This window comes from Pipistrellus kuhlii, unplaced genomic scaffold (genome assembly GCF_014108245.1).
Source record: "Pipistrellus kuhlii isolate mPipKuh1 unplaced genomic scaffold, mPipKuh1.p scaffold_m20_p_9, whole genome shotgun sequence".
Lineage (NCBI taxonomy): Eukaryota > Metazoa > Chordata > Mammalia > Chiroptera > Vespertilionidae > Pipistrellus > Pipistrellus kuhlii.
Window position 1 is genome coordinate 34957856 of NW_023425595.1, and position 25881 is coordinate 34983736.

At 35.8% G+C, this 25881-nt stretch overlaps 1 protein-coding gene across 5 annotated transcripts in view; it reads left to right on the forward strand.

Annotated features, from left to right (window-relative positions):
- The window catches only part of UVRAG (UV radiation resistance associated), a 261973-nt gene that overhangs the window by 90835 nt on the left and 145257 nt on the right, over window positions 1-25881 (forward strand). For all 5 annotated transcript variants that reach the window (XM_036426266.2, XM_036426267.2, XM_045577909.1 and 2 more), the window contains 2 exons: window positions 4735-4840; window positions 16362-16488. In XM_036426266.2, coding sequence (XP_036282159.1) covers window positions 4735-4840; window positions 16362-16488 — 233 coding nt within the window. The remainder of the gene's footprint in view (window positions 1-4734; window positions 4841-16361; window positions 16489-25881) is intronic.

A 25881-nucleotide genomic window follows, 5' to 3' on the forward strand; every position in this document is an offset into this window, starting at 1 on the left:
GCTGAAGTTTGCTGGGACCTCATCACAAAGAGCATTTCCTTGCTTATAAATTTCTTCAGAGACACCTTTGTAAGAGGCTACCAGGTGGACTGGTTAATAATGCGGATCTTGTAATCAAAGAAAACACATCATTTCAAGAGAATCATCAAAAGTGCTTTATTCAAAGTAATGCCCATAGCTATAGTTACACATTTCCCCCATCTTTCAGGGAACTTGTGGATACCGTCCCAATAGAACTTTTCTTGTTTTGAGGCAAGCCATTCAGAGACCCAGTTTTCCACTTCTTACGTTTTGAAGTGCTGCTCTAGAAAGCATGTGCCATGCATGGGACAGGTGGTACTATAAAGGAGCAAGGTCTGATGAATATGGCCGGTGGGTTAATACTTCCCAGGCAAGATCTTTTACCGTGTCTTTAACTGGTTTTGAAGTATGTGATGGTATGTTATCATGAAGCAAAATTACTTTGCCATGTCTTCGGGCACATTCTGGTCGTTTCACGATCAAAGTGTGGTTCAAATTGATTATTTGTTGTTGGCAGCAATCAGTATTAACTGTGTCACCTGGTTTTAGAAGCTCATAGTACACCACAACTTCGTGATCCCACCCAACGCAGAGCATTGTCTTCTTTCCAAAGCGATTTGGCCTTGCAGTCTATGTTGATGGTTGACCTGGATCAACCCATGATTTTGTGCATTTGGGATTCTCAAAATAAATTCACTTAAAAAAAAAAATATATATATATATTTTATTGATTTTTTTTTACAGAGAGGAAGGGAGAGGGAGAGAGAGTTAGAAACATCGATGAGAGAGAAACATCAATCAGCTGCCTCCTACACACACCCTGCTGGGGATGTGCCCGCAACCAAGGTACATGTCCTTGATCAGAATCAAACCTGGGACCCTTGAGTTCACAGGCCAACACTCTATCCACTGAGTCAAACCGGTTAGGGTAAAATAAATCCACTTTTCATCGCCAGTCACAATTTGATGCAAAAAGGACTTTCTTTCATGCCATTGAAGCAACATTTTACTGATGACTTTTTGGTTTTCCATTTGTCATTTGTTCAGTTGATATAGCACTGATTTTTCTATCTTTAAAATATTTCCCATTGCTTGTAAGTGATCAGAAATTGTTTGCTGAGCAACATTTAATCTTTCTGCAAGTTGTTTTTGTGTTTGACACACATTTTTATCCAATATGCTTGCAATTGTTGGTCTTCAAACTTTTTTGGTTGACCTGGACGTTTTTTGTCTTTCACATCGAAATGATCACTTCTAAGCATTTAAACCAGTGTTCACAAGTGTCTTGAGATGGAACATGTTCACCATAAGCTTCCTGAAATATACAATAACTTTTTCTTCAAAATAAAATAATGAATTAAAACTTCCCGCAAATGCTGTCTTTTTGGCACAAAATTTGACATTTTTAAGCATAAAAATATCTGTTAACACTTTCAGCAAATTTGACATATGAAGTTTTGAAGCTTGCTGTCAATACAACAAAATAGCATAGATATCAAATCGCATATATATCAACATATATGTAACTCCATCTTTTGAACAAAATCCTCATTATTAACTTGTACACCTGGTATTTCTATCAAGAGTGTACACATGCACCCACAGCAAGAGGCATAGGATGGCTTCTGTTAGATTCCTTAGGAGCTCTGAGGACACTGCAGAAAAACTCATCTCATGAGCAAACTAGCTATAATAAGAGTTCTTCCCTTTAAGATAACCTAAGAAATCCTTAATAACTGACAGGCAACTTTCAAAAGTGCAGAATATGCCATAAATATTTTTAGTTCATGGAATAATAATAATGATGATGATGATGTTGGCAGAGGTATTGGTGCCATCAAATTCCTAATAAAATTAATATCATATATAGGATAGTACTTAGGTTAGGATTATTGATCAGTTTTTTAAATGAGGTAAAATTTACATCCAGTGATAGAGTAGATCTTAAGTTTAAATTCCTTGTATACACATGTACCTCAATCAAGATACAGAATATTTTCCTCACCTGGCTTTTTTCACTCAACATAATGTTTTTGATATTCATTTATATTGTATCAGTGGTGTGTTCTTTTATTATTGAATAGAATTTCATTGTATGTGTGTTAATAATTCTCCTGTTTGATGGACATTTGGGTTATTTTCTATGAACAGTCTTATATAAACCTTCTGTGGGCATGTTTTTATATTTCTTGAGTAAATACTGAAGAGTAGAAATTCTGGGTCATAGTTTAGAAGTATGTTTAATTTTATAATAAATGGTTTTTCAAATGATAGAACTGCATACAAATTCCAATTGCTCCATATCTTTGCTCGCATTAGCTGTTGTCCTTTTAATTTTAAATATCCTAACAGCTGTGAAATGGTATTTCATTATGATTTTAATTTGTATTTCCATGATAACGAAGATGTTGAGCACCTTTTCTTATGCTTATTGGCCATTCTTCTATCTTCTTCTATAAAGAACTTTGTGGGGGTCTTTTTGCCCATTTTTAATTGTTTTTGTTGTTGTTTCTGGTGTGTAAGAGTTATTTAATTACTTCAGACAGACACAGCTTTCTGTCAAATTGATGTTTTGTAAATATTTTCTCCCAGTCTGTAGACTAATTTTACATTTTCTTAATGTCACCTTTAGATTTTTTATTTTATTTTGGTAAAGTTTAGTTTATCCATTAAAATTTTTATGGTTAGCGCTTTTTGTGCCTTTTCTAAGAAATATTTGCCTACCCCAAAGTTGTAAGAGATTTTCCTATGTATTCTTCTAGAAGTTTTATAATTTTAACTTTTATATTTACTGCGATCTTCTTGAATTAATTATTTGTGAGTATTGTGAGGTAGAGAATGAAATTCATTTTTCCCTATGTTTATCTGGTGTTCCAGCACCATTTATTTAAAAATTTTTATTTTCTCCATTCATTTGTATGGGTTCCTCTGTTTAAAATCAATTGGCCATATATGTATAGGTCTATTTGTATACTTTTTACTCTGTCCCATTGATTTTTTTTTTTAAATCTTTATGCCAGTACCATATTGTTTTGATTATCCTATATAATAAAAGTATAATATGCAAATCGATTGAATGGCAGAACAACCGGTCAATGGGGGTGGGGCCGGCAATTAGGTGTCTTGAGGCCAGCCATGGTGCATGCCAGTGGGCAGAGGGAGGGAATGGAGATGGGATGGGGCAGCAACCAGTGGTTGCAGGACAATGGGGGCTGGCACCATCCCCTGATCGCCCACCTGATCGCCTCCCGCAGGGGTGACAGCAGCAGCCAGAGGATGATTCAGGGCAGGGCCGCCCAGCACCGTCCCCAGATTGGCCTGCTGGGGTTGCCTCTCACAGAGGGAGGCCCATAGTGGCCATGGTGCAGCTGGGGGTGGGGCTGGCTGCTTGCTGCCCATGCTGTCCAGATCAGCCCTCCAGTCACCTCCCGCAGAGGGAGGCCAGACTGTGGCTTATTAGGCCCACTCCCTGGTCCCCTAAGTCATCAGTAGGACAACCCCTGAGGGCTCCCAGACTGTGAGAGGGGGCTGGCTGGGTTGAGGGACCCCCTCGCCCCCCCCTCAGTGCATGAATTTCGTGCACCAGGCCTCTAGTAGCTTTATAAAAAAGAAAGCCTTGAAGTCTGGCAGGTTTCAAGTTTGTTTTTATCTTTTCTAGATTCTTTGTTTTTCTGTGTAAATTATTCTGTCAGCTTCTTTTTAAAAAATAGATTTTTATTGATTTCAAAGATGAAGGGAGAGGGAGAGAGATAGAAACACCAATGATGAGAGAGAATCGTTGCTTGGCTGCCTTATGCATACCCCCATTGAGGATTGAGCCTGAAAACAGGGCATGTTCCCTGATCTGGAATCAGACTGGGACCCGCTGGTTTATAGGTTGACCTCAGCCACTGAGCCTTGCCAGCTGGGCTATCAGCTTCTTTATTTCCATCCCAAAAAAACACCTAGAGCCTTTTGGGATTGGGATTGTGATTGCAAAACTACTGACCCATATGTAGAAATATAACTATAGCTTTGTATATTTACCTTCTATCCTCTGACTTTTAGTTCTAGAAGTTGTTTTGTAGATTTCTAGTGATTTTCTACATGAAAATCATGTCATCTATAAATGAAGATAATTTGACCATTTTTAATATGCAAATGTGTAAGAAACACACACACACACACACTCTATTGGAAGACAGAGACCAAGAAAAACCCAAACCTGTAATTAAACCAAAAAAGAAAATAGCTCGGTATTTTTTAATGTTGCTTGTTTCAATGCGGCTGCTACTTTAAATCAGTCTTCTCTAATTGAGGTCATTAATTTTTTTATGGATACATGTAAGTAATATTCACCCTTGATAGCAGTGGTTTTCTCCTGGTAACCAGCAATCCACTTCACTTTTCTTGGGCCTCAGTTCTACATCTGTAAAATGGTAGATTTGGCCAGATAATTTTCCAAAGTCTCTTCCATGCTCTTGTGAGTTCTTCATTTTAGTTCTCAACATAACAAAGGCAGTCAGGCAGGGATGGAAAGGCTGATTTTAAAGCATATTGTATTTCATTATAAATATGCTAGAAAATTGTGAAACAATCAGTTTGGGTTTATTATTAATTCTGACTATCCTGGAAGAATTGTCCCCATTTTATTCCATTTACTGTATATCTGTGGTTCAGTGTTGAGAGCTTATAGTTAACTCACTTAAAATTTTCTACAACTTTTATTTCTAGGCTTCATAGAGCCCAGTGTGCAATTAAACAGACTCAGGTAACTGTTCAGAAAATTGGAAAAGAAATTGAAGAAAAATTAAGACTCACATCTACAAGCAATGACCTGGTAGGTTTTAAAAATGTATTTACCCGTTTAATATCTTGATTTCTACATATAATCATCATATTCTTCTTATAGTAATTTCCTTTCTCCCCCTCCCCCAAAAAACTTTAGGTAGTTTTTCTTTCTTTTTTTCCTTAATGGTTCACTGAGACTTCTATTGGCATTTAAATGCTGGAAATAAACTTTCACATCTGCTAATAATGTAACATACAAAGTGCCTGCCTTTTTCTGCTAGATGAAACTTTAGATTACATAGAAATACTTAGAAGATATTAAAAGCTATTTTATTAATGTCTTATGAATGTGAACTCTAGACATGAACTGTATAGTGATGGAAAAATAGCTGCCAGAAGAAAATAAAAACTTTAGACTTGCTTTAAAAGATGAATTTAAAATTATTTGGATTGAATTTAATAAGCTGGTTTGTAGACAGTGTTCTCTTTTGGGAAAGATTCTTTTAATGAGGCATTTCCAAAAAAATAGAAAATCCATTCCAAATAGACAGATTTAAGATGTTAGTATGATTATTGGTCTTTGTAGTGGAGAACAAAAATAATACTTTTGGAGTGAAGATTGTGTCTGTGTAAGTGGAATAGTGGTTATAACTAATATACTGAGGTTTTTTCAAAATGAAGCCACATGGCTATGGAGAGCTTTCGATGAAATTTGTACTTTGAATTATGATGCTTAAAAAAACATTTAAATTCTAAATGAAGTCCTAACTAAAATTTTGTAAGTTATTTGTTTGCACACTATCAACTTGGCAGAAGGCCTTATATCATACCCAAACAGAAATTTCATGTTTCCTTGAAGTTTTGTCCAAGATAATAATTTAATAGATGAGCCATAGAAATGCAGCAATGCAGTTAACTTACACAGACTTCTCTCTCATGGAATCTGAAATTAATGGATGAAAACATATTTAAACTATACAAATTTTCTGATTTTGATCTATAAATGACAGTTTCATGTAGTTCAGCCTAATATATAAAATGTCTAGTGCTGTACCTGGCACATACAAAACATGGTAGCTGCAATAACTACAGTAATAATACTTCACTTATTATTTATATGACTTTTCTTGCTTATGGAAAACCTTTTATTTTGGAGGGGCTGTTAAACCACCTCTTATTCAATAAAGGACCAGATTCCAGGCCACAAGTATATTGGAGGAGGAGGAAAAACTAATTTTAAAAGCTAATTTTAATCCTTTTTATATTGTACAAAATGCCACATTTTTAGAACCTTTGGGGAGAAATTGATAGGTTTTATTTTTCTTATTTTTCCTCTTCTAAGTCAAGACTGGGAAATTACTTATTTTATTAAATAACCGCAAATGCTTTGCCTCAGTAAGGAAAATGTATGTTTAATCCTATTTTTCTAAATATAAGTGGTGACATACAGAGCAAGGTGATAGAAAATATGAGTTAAAGAGGTCAGGTTCAGAGGTTCACAGTGTGTGTTTACACTGCCTAATCAACCTGGAAGGAAATCATTAGATTTGTTTGATCTGGAAGTGAACCTAGAAATCATTTAGTCCCCTTATTAGCCCCACTTAAAACCACACTCCTCTCAGTACATTCTGCCCTCTTCCTTGCTTTGTCTCCGTAGTTTTTATTATCCTTAACATGCCATATATCTTACATATGTATTTTGTTCGACTGTAAACTCTGTGAACGGAGAGAGTTTTGTCTTCCCCTCCACTCCCAGTATTCCCCAATGTCTAGGAAAGTGTTTGATACACAGTAGCTACCCAGTAAATATTTGTTGAATTTAAGAACGAATCTAGTGTAATCTCTTCTTATAAAAGGACAGGAAAAATGAGGCCTGAAGAAAGGAAGCAACTTTCCCATATCATTTGACAAGTAAAGACAGAAATTTTGGTTTACTAGTACTTGTCTCCTTGCAGGGAATAATTCCATGTACTTGTTAATGATCTACTTTAAGCTTTGCCTGTAGCAAATTAGACACTTTTAGTATTATCTCTTTTTTCTAGTTCCCTTTCCATATTGGCCCAATGAAAGCATACTCTATTCTAAGCATTTTCAATGTACAAGAATTAATTTTAATTTTAGCATAAGTAAAAATAGTCAGAAGACATATATGATGCTGAAAATAATCAGATTATTTCCAAGATCAACCCTGTTATAAGAAATTGGATTTAGCCGAAACCGGTTTGGCTCAGTGGTAGAGCGTTGGTCTGCGGACTGAAAGGTCCCAGGTTCGATTCTGGTCAAGGGCATGTACATTGGTTGCGGGCACATCCCCAGTAGGGGGTGTGCAAGAGGCAGCTGGTCGATGTTTCTCTCTCATCGATGTTTCTAACTATCTCTCTCCCTTCCTATCTGTAAAAAATCAATAAAACATATTTTAAAAAAAGAAGAAAAAAAAAGAAATTGGATTTATATTTGATGACTTTCAAAGATTTGTCATCTTCTCACATTATATCAATATCCAACATAATTTTTTGGCATTTAATTATGTTTCTCATGAAATTTCTGCAGTTGTCATCTGGAATTTTTGCTTATATGTTTTAGATTTTGTCATATGCCTTTCCTGTATCTGTTGTTTTGTCTTTGATTTTTGAATGTTAATTCAAGTTCACATTCCTGGGGAAAGCCCCTCTTGTTAATGATGAATTATTGTTTTTCTGTGTATGACTAAATTTAATTTGCTAAAAAATTTTAAAGGATTTTTGCATCTAGTATATTCATGAAGAATATTGGTCTGTGCTTTTGTTTTCTTGTAATCTTTTTGTCTGCTTTTGTTGTCAGGATAATCTTGGTCACACCAAGTAATTGGGAAGGATTCCCTCTTCTGTTTTCTGGAAGAATATGTATAGAATTGGAATAATTATTAAATGTTTGATAGAATTTAACAATGGAGCCATATGGGTCTGGAGTTTACTTCATGGATTTTGAACTAGGAATTCAGTTCTTTAATACTTGTAGGATTATTGAAATTATTTACTTTTTTGTTGTTGTTGTTGATCTTCACTCTAGGAAATTTTTTCCACATTGTTTTTCAGAGACAGAATGGAAGGGATGGAAAATGGGAAAGGGAGAGGGAGAGAAACATTGATGTGAAAGACATACATCTATTGGTTGTCTCCTGAACCCACCCTGATCAGGGAACTGAACCCATGACCCTTTGGTGCCCCAGTTGACGCTCCAGCCACTGAGCATACTCACCAGGGCATTACTTATTTCTTGAGTGATCTTTGGTGGTTTGTTTTTCAAGGATTTGTCCATTTCATTTAAGAGCTCAATTATTTTAATTTCAAATGGGTGTGTAGTTTTTTTTTTGAATGTTTGTTTGTTTTGTTTATAATTACACTAGAGGCCTGGTGCCTGACCTGCACTCTCTTGCAGTGCGAAGCCTCAGGGGATGTATGACTAACAGCTTAGCAGGCCTAAGCCATCAGTCAACATCCTTAGTGCTGCTCCAGAGGTGGGAGAGGCTCCCGCCACCCCCATTTCACCATTGCACTCGCCAGGTGTGAGCCTGCCTTCTGGCTGAGTGGCGCTACCCCCTGGGGGAGCACACTGACCACCAGGGGGCAGCTCTTGCATTGAGTGTCTGCCCTCTGGAGGTCAGTGCGTGTCATAGCCACCGGTCATTCTGCTGTTCAGTTGATTTGCATATTAGCCTTTTATTATATAAGATTGCTATAATGAGCATTTTTTAAATATCTTTATTGGTCACTCATGTCTCTTAAGAAGTGTAGGTTTAAATACTTTTATTTCTTTAGTAATACAAATATGTTTGCCCATTAAAAAATTAAGCTCTTTAGTTAGATTTACAGAAAACTTGCACAGAAAGTTTAGAGTTTCCATGTACCTTTCACCAGTTTCATTGGATAATGGTATTTAGAAACAAGATCTGAACACTGGATGTGCTTGTTGCTACTGGATTTGTAACTGCTGCCAGGCTCTCTCAGTGGACAGAGCCGATACATACAAGCATCTTTCTATATATATTAAAATAAACATGAGTTTATATGAATATATTAAACTCTAACACCACAGGGTTTCTTCTAGCCCTCCCCCCTCACTTTATTTGTAGCATCCTTTTCCGATAGTGAGAAACCTGGCTTTGATCTTTACAATCTTTTTACTTACTTTTTTCACTTCTGGTTTACATGTAGTTTCAGATTTCTCCCCCTCATTTGTAAATGGGATTTTTATCTTCTGTTAGGGTGAGAGAGGATGAGTTTTAGATTTATAGAATCATTACAAAGATAGTACAGAGAGTTATCTCATATACCCCACCCCTACCAGTTTCCCTGTTACTAACATCTTATACATAGAACATTTTTCACAATTAAAGAAGCTGTATTGAGAAGTTATCATTAACTAAAGTTCATCTTTTATTCAGGGTGGAGAGTGAGGAAGGGAGAATTTTTTTTTTTTCTGGATACAAGTCATTTTTTGGTATGTGTGTTATGAATATTTTCTTCCAGTCTGTAGCTTTCCCTTACGTATTTTTAATGATGTTTTTAAAAGAGCAAAAGTTTTAAGGTTGATGAGACCCACCAGTGTGTTTGTTTGTTTGTTTGTTTGTTTTATGTGCCTTGCCGGGTGGCTCAGTTGGTTGGAGCACCTTACACCAAAAAGGTTGAGAGTTTGGTCCTAATTGGGACGAGTATGGGAGGCAGCTGATTGATGTTGCTCTTTGACATGGATGTTTCTCTTCCTCTCTCTCTAAAATCAACAAACATATCTTTGAATGAGGATAAAACAAAATTTATTAACTGTGTTTTTTATAAGAAATCTTTGCCTAAACCAAAGTCATGTAAATTTTTTCCTGTGTATTACTCTAGAAGTTTTATAGTTTGGGGCTCTGCATTTATATCTCTGATCCATGTCAAGTTAGTCTTTCCCCATTTAACTGTTTTATAATATTTGTCTAAAATCAATTGATCATATATGAGTACTAGAGGCCCGGTGCATGATATTTGTGCACTGGGTGGGGCGGGGGGGTCCCCTTAGCCCAGGCTGTGCCCTTTCTCAGTCCCGGGACCCTCAGGGGATGTCCACCTGCTGGCGTAGGCCCGCTCCCCATGAGCCTAAGCAGGCAGACATCCCCCACTGCTGGAGAGGAAGGAGAGGCTCCTGCCACTGAGCTCACCAGCCACAACCCTACTTCTGGCTCAGCCGCACTCCCGCTGTGGGAGCAGACTGACCATTAGGAGGCAGCTCCTGCATTGAGTGTCTGCCCCCTGGTGATCAGTGTGCATCGTAGCAACCACTCGTTCTGCCATTTTATTATATAGGATATCAATTTCTGGATTGTCCATTTTGTCCCATTGAATTATATGTCTATCTTTCACAAACGCTATAGTCTTGCTATTTTAGATTCATTGTCGTAAAACCAAATAGAGCAAAATCTTTAACTTTGTACTTAGTTTTTAAAAATTCCGTTCAGTTTTCCAGGTTCTTTGTATTTCCAGTGAATTTGAGAATTAACTTAGTTTCTACAAAAAAAAAAAAAAAAATGCCTGCTAGAATTTTGATAAGGATTTATAGATCAATTTTTAGAGAATTGCATCCTAACTATCTAATTCTGTAATCCATGAACACAGCATATCCTCTTATTTAGATTTTTCTTTAATTCTCTAAATAATATGTTGTATCTTTCACTGTAGAGATTTTTGTGCATCTTTTGTTAGAGTTATTTCCAAGATTGGGAGTTTTTGGTGGGGCATGTTTACAAATGGGATTATTTTTGTTTCTCTTTTATTTTCTGCTGCTATATATTTTAATACAATTTATTAAACTTCATCTTGTAATCTTATATTAACTTTTTAGTTTTGATATTTATTTTGTAGATTTCTTGGAATTTTTTATGTAAACCATTGCACCTTTAAATTTGGATGGCTTTTTGTGCTTTATTATTTTTTTTTCTGTCTTATTTTAGTAGCCAAGACATATAGTTATAATGTTGAATAAACGTGATAAAAGTGGAAATACTTTCCTTGTTCCTGACTATAGGGAAAGCTATTTCATTCTTTTTCCATTAAATACATACAATGTTAATCATGTCCTTTATTGGGAAGTTCCCTCTTATTCCTAGTTTCTGAGGGTTTTTATTGTGAATGAATGTTGAATTTTGTCAAATGCCTTTTCTGCATTTATTGAAAAAGTTATTTTCTCCATGATTCTGTTATTATAGTGAACTACATTGATTTAATTTCACATTGCATTTCTTGAATGAATCTGAATCAATTGATATATAGTATACTTTTGTATCTTGCTGGGTTTGATATAGTAATAATTTGAGGGTTTTATGCCTATATTTATCAGGAATATTGGAATGCAGTATTTTAAATTACTTTATCAGATTGGAATTAGGATTGTAGTAGCCTGGTAAAATTATTGGGGCAGTGTTTCTTTTTCCTATCCATTTTTACTAGAAGCACAAGCCTTCTGGATTTTAAATGTTTTCTAGCACTCTGCTGAAATTTACTATCTTTGTATGCATTATGAGAATATTTTACTTATTCTTACTTAGCATCTTGAAATAGTGGCTTTAAAGTTTTTGTCTGATACTTTGAACATCTGGGTCATCCTAGGGTTGGCATATGTTTGTTGTCTTGTCCCTAAAGAGTAAGTCACATTTTCCTGGCTTATCTTATACTGGGTAATATTGCATAGTATCTGAGACATTGTGCATATAATCTCGTGGAATCTCTGGTTTTTGTTACTTTGCTGTGAAGAATATAGATGCTTTTATTTTAGCAGATAGTTAACTTGGTTAGGCTTAAGGTGCATTCAATATTGGCTCAGATTTTAGTTCACTACTTTTACACTTAAGCATAATAAACATGCATGTTTGCCTCGTGTGTTTGGGGTATAGGATTTATTCAAAGACAGATTGAATTTAAGCAGAATTTGGGTGTCTGTTCTTGGCTTTCTTCTTTCTGATTGCCTTGATTGCCTTATTTTTTTCTCTTGGTTCCTGTGACCAGAAAGATAGTTATACAGAAAATGGGACACTCAGCACGCATTGGCTGAGAGGTTGAGCATTGACCTATGAACCAGGAGGTGATGGTTTGATGCCAGTCAGGGCACATTCCTGGGTGGCGGCTCAGTCCCCAGTGTGGGGCAGGCAGGAGGCAGCGGATCAATGATTCTCTCTCATCATTGATGTTTCTTTAAAAAAAAATTTTTTTTTTTTTATTGATTTCAAAGAGGAAGGGAAAGTTAGAGAGAGAGAGAAACATCACTGATGAGAGAGAATCATTGATTGGCTGCCCCCTGTATGCCCGCTACTGGGAATCAAGCCTGCAACCCGAGCATGTGCCCTTGATGGGAATTGAACCTGGACCCTTCAGTCCACAGGCTGACACTCAAACCAGCTAGGGCTCATCATTTCTATCTCTCCCTCTCCCTTCCTCTCTGAAATCAATAAAAATATATATATTTTAAAAAGCCACAGAAAAGGGCAAATTCACACTGCATGTTGATTGCCTGCACCAGGTTCTGAGTCTCCTCTGAAATCTGCCTGCCTTTGATTCCCAAACTCTTAGGTGGTAGCTTTTTGTATTTTATCTACAGTTTATAGCTATTATTTATGGGAGGACCGTCTCTTAGAAGCAGAACTCTGGACATCTTGTTATGATACACTTATTGCTTTATCTTCCTAGCTGGACCCAAGTTCGAGTGCCAATGAATTTATGAAATTAATGAATTGCATTAAGTATCTAAGGACGTTTCCCCCGTTCTTGGTGGTTGAGTAGATGTAGGTGCAATAGAAACAACTTAAAAATGACCGAAGTAAATTTGTTGACTTATGGGACAACTGCCAACTTTTTTTCAGATTGTCAATTACTTTCAAATTTTTAGGAAAACTAATATAGATGATTATGCCCCAATTCACAAATCTTGTGTCTTCAAGACCTCTTTACATACTTAGAATTTGTAAAGACCTCGAAAACTTATATTTATTGATAATGTCTAGGTTAATAAAAGATCAATAATATTTCACATTTACTTCTGCAATCTATCTATTGTGATATCACAAATCTGGAACACTCCACTATATACAGTTAAAAGAAAATGAGAGTGAAAAAAGAGATAATGGCTTAGTATTATGAAAAATATTTTTGATGTCAAAGACAATAAAACAGTCTTAGGAACCCTAATTGTTTTCTGGACCATGCTTGGAGAACTTTTCCCTGAGGCTTTTTATAATAGCTCAGAAGGGATCTATGAGAACAAAATTGTTTCCTTTAATATATCATTAGTCTGTCATTCTGAAATGAACTTTTAACCTTGCCCATCCTGTATCTGTGAAGACCCATATTAGGAATATGTGTGTTTGCAAAGAGATGAATTATCTGTGATTTTCCAGGTCAGTGTTGTATAAAAATATTAAAATCCAGTTAAAAGTGATTCATTGGAGATGCACATTTGAAATTAACTATAGATGGAGTAAACAGATAAATAGAACGCACAAACCCATTAGAAGATACTTATGGAACATTAAGCTATGTGAGCTCTTGCCTTAGATGCATTAGAAAGGATCAGAATCAGATCCCATCTGGTCAGGGTTTGTTTACTCATCAGAAATTAAAGCCAACAATCCTGGTTTTGAATGACTTGATATATTTTTGTAAATGGGCCAGTTTTTGCACATGGACCATAATACAAACACACTATACATATGCCTTCCAGTATTTAGATTAACTTGTACCCTCAGTTCTTTTATTTTAGAAAACATATCCTAATTGTGTGTGTATTCTGGAGTAGCAGAGCAGATTGGCATATCTCTGTGTTCTCTGAAAAGCTGTTTTTTTCTTTTCTTATATTTTCTCCCTGTTCAGGTAGAGTTCAGTTTATATATTTTGTAGGAAAAGTTAAGTTAAGGAAATTGAATACTTATCTCTTTGTGGAAAAAGATTGCTTCCTAAGAATTTACATATTTATTTCCTCAGTGATCTAAAAACACCTTAGGGCTTCCTGATCACATTATTGACAAGAAACAAATTGCTCCTTGATTCTCTTTTCTTTAATGATAAGCCATCTATTTGACTTTTGTCTGATTTTTACAGTAGGTTGGCAGAGTAAAATGGCTTTTGTCTCCAGTAGACCCAAGCTCTTAGAAAGCAGAAATCATTTCTTATTTATCTAAAAGCACGTAGTAGGCATTTCATTAAATGTTTGCTTTGTTCAGGAGACATTGATTAGGAACGTTTCATATTTCATAGAGTTTTCCTGTCAAATAGAATAATGATAATTGGAAATAAGCTTCTCTGCTTGTTTTCCTGGATTAAATGCTTTTTAACAGCTCATGCCATCTGTTTAGAATCAGTATTTCAGAGATGAGGAAGAAAGCATTTTGGGTGAGAAGTGATAACTATAAAGTACTTTATATACAACTGCCAAAAGTCATTTTCCATGCCCATTCCTTCCACAAGACCATACCATTACTCATCTTGCTGAGTGCCCATGATTCCTCATTGTATGTGAATCAAATAAAGATGCTGACTTTTAGTGTTCTCTACCAGCTTATCCCATGGCTTAGTAACCTATTCAGTTTATTTAATGAATGAACTTTCACTTTTATATTTTAATTGGTATATATTTTAGGACAGAGACAAGAGTTTATTAGGTACAGCCAAATTGCTATTTCGGTAAGATTTATGTTGTGGAAAATTAACACTATTGACAAACACCAGGAGAAAAAAATCACATTTATTTAAAATGCAGTACTTGCATATGAATGCAAATATATGTAAGCACATATATATATTCATTGTGGGGGCAGGATTTCAGATTTTATCTGGAGGTAAATTCTGACAAGGGAGTCTAGCAAAATCTAGATTAAAAGGAAGTCTGAATAAAATTCAAACCTTGGTTTTATAGGTTTAAGTGGGAAGTATTTTTATGGAAAGATAGTTAACAAACTTATTTAGCAAAATTAATTGTGTCTCTTGTAGATGTGTCCAAGATTTGTTTTATTAAATGAACATTCAGCAAAGTTGACTTTTTTGGAAGTATAGTTCCATAACTTTAAAAAAATTATTTAGAATAGTTTTAGGTTTACAGAAAAATTGTGCAGGAAGTACAGAAAATTTCCATGTCTCCTGTTCTCTCCCCTCTCCTCCAATTTCTTTGTTATTAATATCTTACATTAGACTGTTACATTTGTTACAATTGTTCAATCAATATTAAGGCAAGCAATCTCTTTGGTAATTTTTACACCAAACTTTTGGGTAGCTAGTTGGTTGATGAGTTCTTCAGCCTTCTTAAGATTCTACACTTTTCCACAGCTTGATCTATGCTTCTCAGTGTTGGGTTTTTATGTGTGTGTGTGTGTTTTTTGTGTGTGTGTGTGTGTGTGTGTTGTTGTTGTTGTTGTTTTTGTGTGTGCGTGTTTCTTTTTTAATTTATAACAGGAAGTTCAAACTTGTCATTGACTTCAAAATACTGAATAAATTCCTTCCATTGAGTTTCACTTGAGAACTGTTCACTATGAGATTCTTCTTCATTCTTCAGTTTACCTTTTTTGGAGCATTTTCTTTTTTCCTTCTGAATCTTGAAGTTTTCTGTTCAGAGTGTTTATTATGTAATTTTAAAATTTATTCCACATATGTAAATGGAAAGAAGTTTATGGTTCATCTGTAGGGAAATCTGAGATGGCTGTTTCTGTAATAGTCCCATTGACATCCAGCTGGTGTGCGTGCGTGCGTGCGTGTGTGTGTGTGTGTGTGTGTACAGTTGGAGTTACAGCTCTCCATTAGACCTCCACTGATATTACTGATATTTACCTGGCTGGGAGGAGTAGGAGTAGGAGTGCTTTGATTTCCCACATATGGCTTCCACTGATAGATATTAGAACATCTTGGTTCAGTTTGGGAAGGATGGAAATCTACTTTTTGTTTTTTTGGATTTGCCTGTCTGTATTTTTCATATCAGTGGAGTCTGTGGCATTTTTAAACTGGTGACTTTCACTTAGCATAATGTTTTCAATGTTGTTGCATATATCAGCACTTTATTTCTTTTTATTGCCAAATAATATTCCATTGCATGGATGTGCCATGTTTTATTTATCAGTGATGAACATTGTATTGTTTCCTCTATGGTGGTTATAGGTAATGCTGCTGTGAACATTCACATTCAGGTTTCTGTGTGGATATGTTTTCAGTTGTCTTGGGTGTACATACCTAGAAGTGGGACTGCTGTGTTTAACATTTTGAGAACTCCCACTTCTTTTCTGATATTCATTTTTGTCTTACTGTGTTTTGTTGTTAGGAAAGGGTTGTTAGGTATTTTGTAGCGTCTTTTAGGTTCTTAGAAAGAACTGACCCCAGACTTTAGATTTACTTATTCTCTTTTTCGTACACCTGTACTCTTTTCATTAAAATTATGGGTGCTTATAATTAAGTTATTGAATAGATAAATTAGATGAGTATTAAAGTGCTTTAAACCATTACTTATTTTGAAATATTATCAATGTATAATTATTCATAGCCATGATTTTTATATTAATAAATTTTTCTGTGCTTTTAATTATTTAGAAAAAAGAAAGTGAGTGCCTGCAATTAAATATTTTGGTGCTTCGAAATGAACTGGAAAGACAGAAGAAAGCTTTGGGACGGGAGATGGCAATACTACATAAGCAACAAATTGCATTACAGGACAAAGGTAAGTAAAAACACCTTGCAGATCGTCTTACCTCACATTTACACTTTCCTTTCTTCATAGGCTCAAATTGTCATCTTTGTATAAACACGCTGATATAACTTAAAAACTTTTTTGAAATATTTTGAAAAAGCTTTTTTTGAAGTATTTTGAAGATTCATACAGAAAAATATACAAATATATACACCCACTCTATATTTCCTGATGCTCCCTTCAATTCTGTATATCTCAGCCAGACTAACTGCCACTTTGACTTACTATACCAAACATTGATTTTGCCTAATTTTGAACTTTATACAAATAGAATCACATAATATGTACATTTTATGTACTGGATTTACTTCAACATTTGTTTGTAAAATTCATTTCTACCTGCATGTAATACAGTCTTAGTTTTTTCTTACTGTCGGTAGTATTCCATTCTATGAATATGAATTTATTCTTGCTTTTGGCATTTTAGCAATTTCTAGGTTAGGACTATTATAGATATTGTTTCCATGAATGTTATAGTTCATGTTTCTTAATGAAGGTTTTTTGGTTTGTTTTTGTTTTTGCATTTCTGTTGGATATAAACCTAGGATCAAGCTTTCTAAAGTGGTTGTGTCAGTTTATCTCCTTTTAGCCCAGCAGTGTATTGTCTTGTATCCTTGTCTCTTGTCCTATAGCCTTGTCAGCATCTGGGATCAGGCCTAAACAGGCAGTAGGACATCCCTCTCACAATTCAGGATTGCTGGCTCCCAACTGCTCCCCTTCCAGCCTGATTGCCCCTAACTGCCCTTCCCTACAGCCTGGTCACTCCTAACTGCCCTCCCCTGCAGGCTTGATTGCCCCCAACTGCCTTCCCTTGCTGGCCTGGTCCTTCCCAACTGCCCTCCCCTGTTCTCCATCTTGTGGCGGCCATCTTGTGTCCACATGGGGGTAGCCAACTTGTGTTTTGGAGTGATGGTCAATTTGCATATTACTCTTTTATTATATAAGATACCTTTATGTGAACTAATGTTCCATTTTATCAGTTTCTTTTTTTAACAAGGCTTTTTTTGTGAACAATTTAGGAAATACTTGCCTACTTTAATGTCACAAAGATCTTCCTCTGTGTCTTCTCTTAAGTGATTTACTATTGTACTTTTTACATGTATATCTGTAATACATAAGGAATTGATTTTTGTGTGTGTATGATGTAAGGTAAGAGTCAAGATTCATTTTTTTCATATAGTCACCACTTATTGAAAACCGTCTGTTCTCCATTGCATTGCAGTTTCACTTTTATCATAAATCAGGTGACCATGTACTGGCATGTCTAATACAGAACCCTCTGTTCTAGTGCATTGAACTATTTTCCTATTCTTTTGCCATTATCTCAGTGTTTTAATTTCTCTCAAGTTATAATTGATCTTGCTATCAAAATTATTCTGCTTAGTTGTTCTTCAAGATCACCTTCTTTATTCTTATCCTTTTGCATTTTTATATGAATGTCTGCACAGAAAAGAAAATCTTGCTTGGATTTTTCATAGGATTACGTTTAATATATTTACCAATCATTACATATGATTTACAATGAGTCTTCTAAAACCAGAATGCCTTTATTAGGTCTTCTTTGTAAAACACTGAAATTAACTTTGGTATATGGATGTTTCCCATGATTTATTGAATTTATTTGTTTTTTTGATGTTTTATGATTCTATTGTAAACATATTTAAATTTTATTTTCTACTTGTTGCTGATATTTAGAAATACAACTGATTTTTTCAGTGGTAATGATTTTTATTTCATATACAAAGAAAAAATTCCCCAAAACTCTTAGGGACAAATTAACAGTTGTTAATGTTAGGGTAATGGCCTTGCAGCTGCACCATTCGCTCTGGTTATTTATATATTTACATTGTAAGTCAATTGTATTTATAATTAAATCTAGTATTTAATGAATCTTGAGCCAAGTTAAAATATTTTAAAAGCAATTGAGTCCCTGATATTGATAACATAAAGGAGAAAAATGTATTTTTCACTTGCTTTTGCAACATTGATGTAGTGTGTTTACTAACCAGTAGTAAAATGGTTTGTTAATATGAATATTACTAATAACTTCTTAGTAAGACTGCTCTTTGGCATTCGGTGCTTATTTCGGCACTTGATTCTTAGCCTAAGAGCTCAATGAGGATACCAAGTCAGTAATACATGATATTTAATCTTTGCTACTGATTCTTCTGAATGACCATAAAGGAATTTTACACACATCTGTGCAGTAAGGATAGCAGCTCATAACAGTGCCATCGGGATTAATTTGTGTAAACATTTGGAAGAAGCCAGGTGCCTGATATGTATTTTATGTTTTTGTTTATAAAATTCATTTCAGCAGGATGATTTATTGGAAAAAGCAAAAGAGATAATTTTTATTCATGCTGCTGAGTGACCACATTACTCTGAGGGGCCTTGTTACTCCATACCCATAAGTTCCTCATTCCCATACCTCAAAGGCAGTGGTTCACAACTTGTGGTCTACAGCAACTTCCAGCTGGGTCATGAGCTGAACTTTTCGATATTAATGTTTATTAATGTATATATCTTCATTTCTGGCAGATATTAGTAGTTTAACTTATGGCATTTAATATAAAACAGATTTCCCTTCATTAGTGTCCCAAGCAGGATAACCTTTACATTAAATAATTATATGTTGGTTTACAGGATCTTTTGCCCTAACTTAACCCCCAAATCTTTGGGAAGCAACAGCACTTTATCTAAATTAGTTTGCTTGAAATTTGGTTTAGAAAATGGTAAGAAACATTGATCTTGAGGAAATGTGTTTAGTAAAACCTAAATACATTTTATAAATGTTGATAAAATTCAAGAACTGAGAATAATGTGCCTGGGGAGTGATATTAACTTTTCAAAATTAGAATTCCCTAATCTTTGTAGGAAGAAACTATTTTTAATGCAATTGGTTTCTTAATAGTAACAATTACATATGTAGTTCTTTATACTTAGAAAGTATTTATACAAAGATTACCATATTTGATCCTTAAAGCAGCCCTGAAAGCTAAGTGTGGCAAATATTGGTACTTTCATTGTATATATGAGATACTGAGATGGTAAGTGACTTGGCCAGCTACAGACAGACAGTTGGAAACCAAGTTGAGATGTAGATCCAGATTTTTGTCCCCAAATTCTGTGCTTTTCTCACTATTCCTTACTACTTAAAGCCTTGCTGAATACATGTATTTGAATTGTACATAAATCCTATGTAACTTTTATCAAGATACTGTAATATGCCAGATATTTCACTTATGGGATATCATTTTGTTCTTAAGACAGTCCTAGAGATCATAACTTTTACGCCTTTTTTCCTGGGGTAAAGAACTGGGATTCAGAGACATTTCCTACTGTCACACAAATAAATAGCAGGTCCAAATTCAGATTTAGATTTCTCTGATTCCAAAATTTATCTTATTTCTACTAAGCATAATATCATTATCCCTTTCTCTAGTATGTGTCAAGCAAATAAACTGACTAATGGTTTGCTAGTTTTCCATTTGGCCTGTGGACTAACAGATGGAGAACTTGGTTCTGTGTGTTCCTTTTTATTACAGGATGGGTGAAATAAGTTTCCCAATGATTTTTTTTTATTTGGTCATATCTTAATCAAGAGATTGGAATTAAAGATCTTTTCTCTCAGTCTGTCTTTAGATGAGTCATTTAACTTTTTTGGACTTATTTTTTTTTTTTTACAAACCGAACAAAATTTGGGAATAAATAGTCAAGATTTCTTATTGCTCTGAGATTCTACTTGTCTCAGGAGGATAGGGGCAAGAAAAGATGGGGATTTGTTCACCTTTTTTATGAATTGAGTTAGTTTTCAAAGTAAGATTCTCTGACCCAAGTATATCTATAAATGTCATTTGATTTGTTCACTGGAAAGCCATTTGATGGACCCACCTCTTGAAATTCTGTAAACTAGCTATATTCAACTCCTATTTTACAGATTCTTTAATTCATTTTGGTAAGCAAAATACATTGTTTTAGTGACATTATGTGTAAAATATATAAGATTTCATTGGCAGTTCTTGGCAATTCCAGTGTATGAAAAGTTAAATTTTTTATCACCAAAATGAGAAATGTTTTATATTACTTTCCCAGCAATTACAATTTTTTTTGTCATTTTATAATAAAGTTTGACAATTAAGGTGAACTATATATCTAGTTTGTTCTATTTAATTAGATTTTGACTTGGTCAACAACTTAGTCTGTTCTTTTAGTCTGCATCTCAAATAAAAGAAGACTCATATAGTATATTTAAGTCGGTACTTAGAGTTTCTGTCAAAGGTCCCCTAGATTGTTATTTGAAGTTGTAAAGATATTTTATTAAGTATTATGTAATAATTTTCTTCTTTTATCTCATAAAGTCATAAATTGAAAAATTACACCTCACAAATTTTATAATTCAAAATATATTTATTTGAAATGATGGTAACATTTAAATTTATTAGTCTCTGTGTGTGTTCTGATGTTTTTAGAGCCATTCGACAGAAATTCCTAAACAGACTTCCTTAAAAATTATTAATATCTGCCTTTCAAAAATTTTTGAACCCGGGGACAATTTTCTCCTGGAATTTATGCTATTAAAGATTCTTTACTTTCAGCTATTGGTATTGTATGCAGCTTGTGAAAGGCAGTAAAAGCCAGACAACTTGGTGGTTATGAGAATAAATATGGGTCTTAAGTAAACCTCAGATTTTCTTCTCAGAATGATGCACTTTTCATATATTTGTAATGATTTATTCCAGTAATGATTGATTGGATTGTAAGAAGCTTATAATTATTTATTCCAGTAATGACTTGATTGCATTGTAGGGAAGTCAGACTATCGTATTTTAATCTCCCCCCTTTGCAGTGCAAAGTATAAATGTGTAGAGATAAGCCAACTAACAAAATTTTACTTTGGTTTATTAACATTTTTCTCTTCTTACTCCCAAAACACATTAGAAATGGCATTTACCAAAAACACATTTATAATTAGATAGTTCAACAGAGGAGTAAAAGAGATCATTAGGCATGTAAAGGAAATGGGAAGAGCACTGAGTATGTGTGAATGTGCACATGTGCCTTCATCAGTTCTTTTATTGGTCATTTATGGGACACGTGCAAACAACCAGGCACTCTGTAAGATGTTAGACACAGAACAACAGGTGTGCTTTAATATATGTAGAAGGTGCTATGGAGACACAGAAGATGAGCATCTGAAAATCAGGATACCCAGTATAGGAAGTGATGTGGGCTAAGTCTAAAAGAGTAACCAGTAGATAACTAGCTAGGGGGGAGAAAGTAAGACAAGATTTCCCAGGTAGAAGGAACAGTTTATACAGTCATGGAAATAGATTAGAGAATTGCAGGTAATTCCAGTAAGGCTTCAACAAAGGACACATTTGAGTTAAGGTTCACAGGAGAGTCCAGAGAGGTAAAGAACGACCAAATTATAAAGGAAGTTTATGGTGGGAGGTTTGAAGATCTATACTAATAAAGAGCTAATATGCTAATTGTTGGGACACCATAACATGTAATGATCAGGTCATTAGCATATTAGCTGGCGCATAGCTCCAGAGATGGGGCGGAAGCAGGGAGGCACCCGGAGGAGGTGGGACCATGCAGTGACGGGGAGGACAGGGCTGAGAGCCCATAGCACCCCCCTCATCAGTCCTTCACCACCCACCGCTCACACTCTGAGTGCCTGTGGTCCACCTGCCAGGGGAAGGAGCACAGCGCAGCAGGCGGGAGGCTTCCATGCTCTCCTCTGGCACCAAGACATGTGGAGCAGCCATATTGCTCCAAAGATGGGGTGGAAGCAGGGAGGTACCCAGAGAAGGCGGGACCAGCGGAGGTGACTTGAGGGCCTGAGGGTGGGGCTTTGAAGGTGCCAGAGAAAGCCAGAGAGTGTGGGCGCTGGGCCAGGCATGCTGGAGCTCTGTGTGGACAGGTTCAGGTGTCCAGGCAGGGCTGCACGTGGATTGGTGGTGCTGTGTGATTTCATGCACTGGGCTTCTAGTGTTGAAATAACTTAGGCAAAATTTCAAAGACAAAAAATAGAACTGTCTTGACGATCACAATATAAAATGGAAATTAGATATATATTTTAGGAAGGTTTTTTTTTTGAGGAGTTGAGGATAGAGATTTAGAAAGTTATTATAGTAATCTATAATATAGTAATCTAACAATACATAATTAAAATATAAACAGATTGGAAATGTAAAGGGAGGAGGAAGCATATAGGTTCAAAAGATATTTAGATGGTAGACTCTACTGTTAATGACTTAGTAGATTTGAGGAGAGAGGAAGAGAGAGGGTTTGGGATAGTTTCTGATTTCTGGTTTGGACAACTCTTCACCAAGACAAATACTGGAGTAGAAGCAGATGTTGGGGTAAAGAGAGAAAAGGGAAGAGTCTTAGATACCTACTTAGTGGGTAAGATAGTCAATAAGAAGCCAACGGATAAACTAAATATCAGATTGTGGCAAGTACTAGGAACAAGCTGCAGTGATAGACTGTAACGTGGGAGACCATCTTTGCTGATATTACTCAAAAGGTTTGCTTGAGGAGCTCTGTCTTACAAAATAAGAATTTTTGGAGTACCAATTTAGGGAACCCAAGTAAAAAAGCTTGGGCATATGAAGGGCCTGAACTGTAGGACAGGAAAGGGGCCACTATACCTAGGACATAATTTGTTAGGAAGAAAGTGTATGAGATGGGTTGTGATGAGAAGGTATTTGACATATACCGTATTTTTCGGACCATAAGACGCTCCGGACCATAAGACGCACCAGTTTTTAGAGAAGGGAAATGAAGAAAAAAAGATTCTGAAACAAATAGTGTCCTAAAATATTTTATGTGCATTAAAACCCAACATCACAGTCATAAACACATGTAATCAACCCTGTAAAGTAAACAGCAGCATTTAGAACCATTTTAGAGCCGGGCAAGCACACAGAGACCACACAGAGCCGGGCAAGTAAAAAACCTTTTTTTTTAAAGTATAGGTGTAGGCTATATTTGGACCATAAGACGCAGGGACTTTTTCCCCCCACTTCTGGGGGAAAAAAAGTGTGTCTTATGGTCCGAAAAATACGGTAAATGAAGAGGATTGACTTTTTCTTTTTTTTAATCTTTATTGTTGAAAGTATTACATAAGTTCGTTCTTTCCCTCCGAGCCCCCCTCCACCCCCCCATTAATCTTCCATCCCACTCCTATCCGATAATTAACTTTTCCATTAAATAGGAAGAGAAGGCTAAGACAATGGCATAGGTGCAGGTGAGTTTACATATTAGGTAGTGAGTATGACTGTAAAAGAGTCCTCTTGTGTCAGGGTAGTATGAGGTAAGATGATTATGTATTGGATTTAGGGGAGGTTCAAGAAGTTGGGGTCATGTATGGAGTAGTCATCTCCAAGAGTGGGAAAGCAAACTCATGAGGAAATTGTAGAATTGCTGGACAGTGTGCCTGTTTGTGCTTTGTGGTTGTTTTAAAAGTAAAATAAGCCAAGCCAGTTACGTAATTTTCTTTGCCCACTTGGAGTTTCATGGGGGAAGGTTGCGATGCCATTATTGAATAAAAGTGAAATTATTCCCATTTTCTAGATGAGGAAAATGAAGTTCAGACGTATCTACAGTCCTTAAAGTAGCACAGGTAGAATTTTAGCCCAGATCTTTCTGATTTCCTCAGTTGATGGGCTTTTCAGTACAGTTCACGCCCTCCCATAGGCTCTGCCTATTGTATGTAAGCACTAAAATTAGCTCTGACCTTCATAGCTATCGAGCCAATTGTGTAAAGTTATGAAAAGTATCATTTGCTTCTCATAGCCTGTTATAAGGAAGTATATCAGTTCTTTAGGGAGAAAAAAGTCTTCTCTTGGCACCAAATTCTGAGAGGAATTTAGCATGCAGTTTCTTATGTGCTAGATATTAAATATCATAATGAAATACAGTCAATTGCAATTTTATAAAAGTTACAGAAAGAAATATCTATTAACCCTTGAGAAAGGCAACATCATAAATCATAGCAAAAAAAAAAAAAGGCATTTCTGCAGGGAGGGAAACTAAAATAGTTGAAGTATATTGCTTTTTGGTCATCTGACTTGCTATAGAAAACCCAGAAGAATGACAGTTTATTGGTTTTAACTATAATTTTTGACAGGGGCTGGCCATTGGCCAGTCTGAGACCAAACTCTCTGGTGAGAGAGAGGCTCAAGAGTCTGTGTTTTGTTTTATTGATGGGAGCGAAATTCATATTTGCTAGCTTTAGATTTACAGGCGACAGCATTGACGTTGGTTATTAAAATTGCCTGACTTGGGTTCTTGCTGAACAGAGGGGTCACCGTAGAGCGGAACATTGCTGTATGCAGGGACAAACATTTCAGAAAGCAGTTTTGGAACATCGTAAACAAATCATGTGCATTTGCTTTCCCTCCCCCTCAAGGGCCTATTGATAGGACAGTGCATAGAGTAAACCTATGGTGATGGTGAAAATAAAAGAAGGTGCCATCAGGATGGCAAAGATTTTGACACAGTTTCAAAGACACCAAGTAGACAGGATTGTGGATATGATGGACGAACTGGAATAGAGAGGAACTGCAGCCTGGAGCACAGATGGAAAATGCTGCTGTGGGGGTTTCTGGTAGAGCTCTGAGACCTCAGCTTGGAACTGAGGAGGAATGGTAGAGCTGCAATCAGGAAAGCTGGGCCTCCTGCCCCATTCTCTTTCCTCTAGGAATTTAGACTAACTTCCTATAACATTTGCTTCAGTTGCTTTCTAAACATAATGGATTGTTGACCTGGTTAGGTCCCATGGTATGAATGTTTGGCGTAGAAAGGTGGAGCAGAGCCTAATTCTGGACTTTTACGATCTACCCAGAGGGACAACATGAAAGGCAGCTCTACTTAGGGCTGAAGTGCCCTAAATTTATACAATCCCAAAGTCAAGTTCTCTTATTTGACAGTTGTAATGATTTAAAGTAAAGGTACTACCTTCTCTCAACATATGTACTCTGAAAGAAAGCCTAATTGTCAATAGGATCTGCCCGCTTACACTGAGCTGGCACTTAGGGGTAAAGCCTTTTATATAAACGAATCTTTATAGTGTCAAAGAAAACCTACACTAATTACATATGCTAAGCAATCTAATCATGTATTAATGGGTTTGAAGGAAAAAAATAATGGTCGTCACATATTTGAGGAAAACAGTATGCAGGAAATCAAATTGAACAAACAGAATAGCTGACCCAAAAGAAAACATAAAGAACAGAGAAGAGCTTTAAAAGCCTCAAATTAACATCCTCAGGTTTGATTTCCAGCTTCTGCATAGGACGTAGAAAGATTGGAGGAGCTTCCCTTCCACCCTAACAACAAGAGAACACTAAC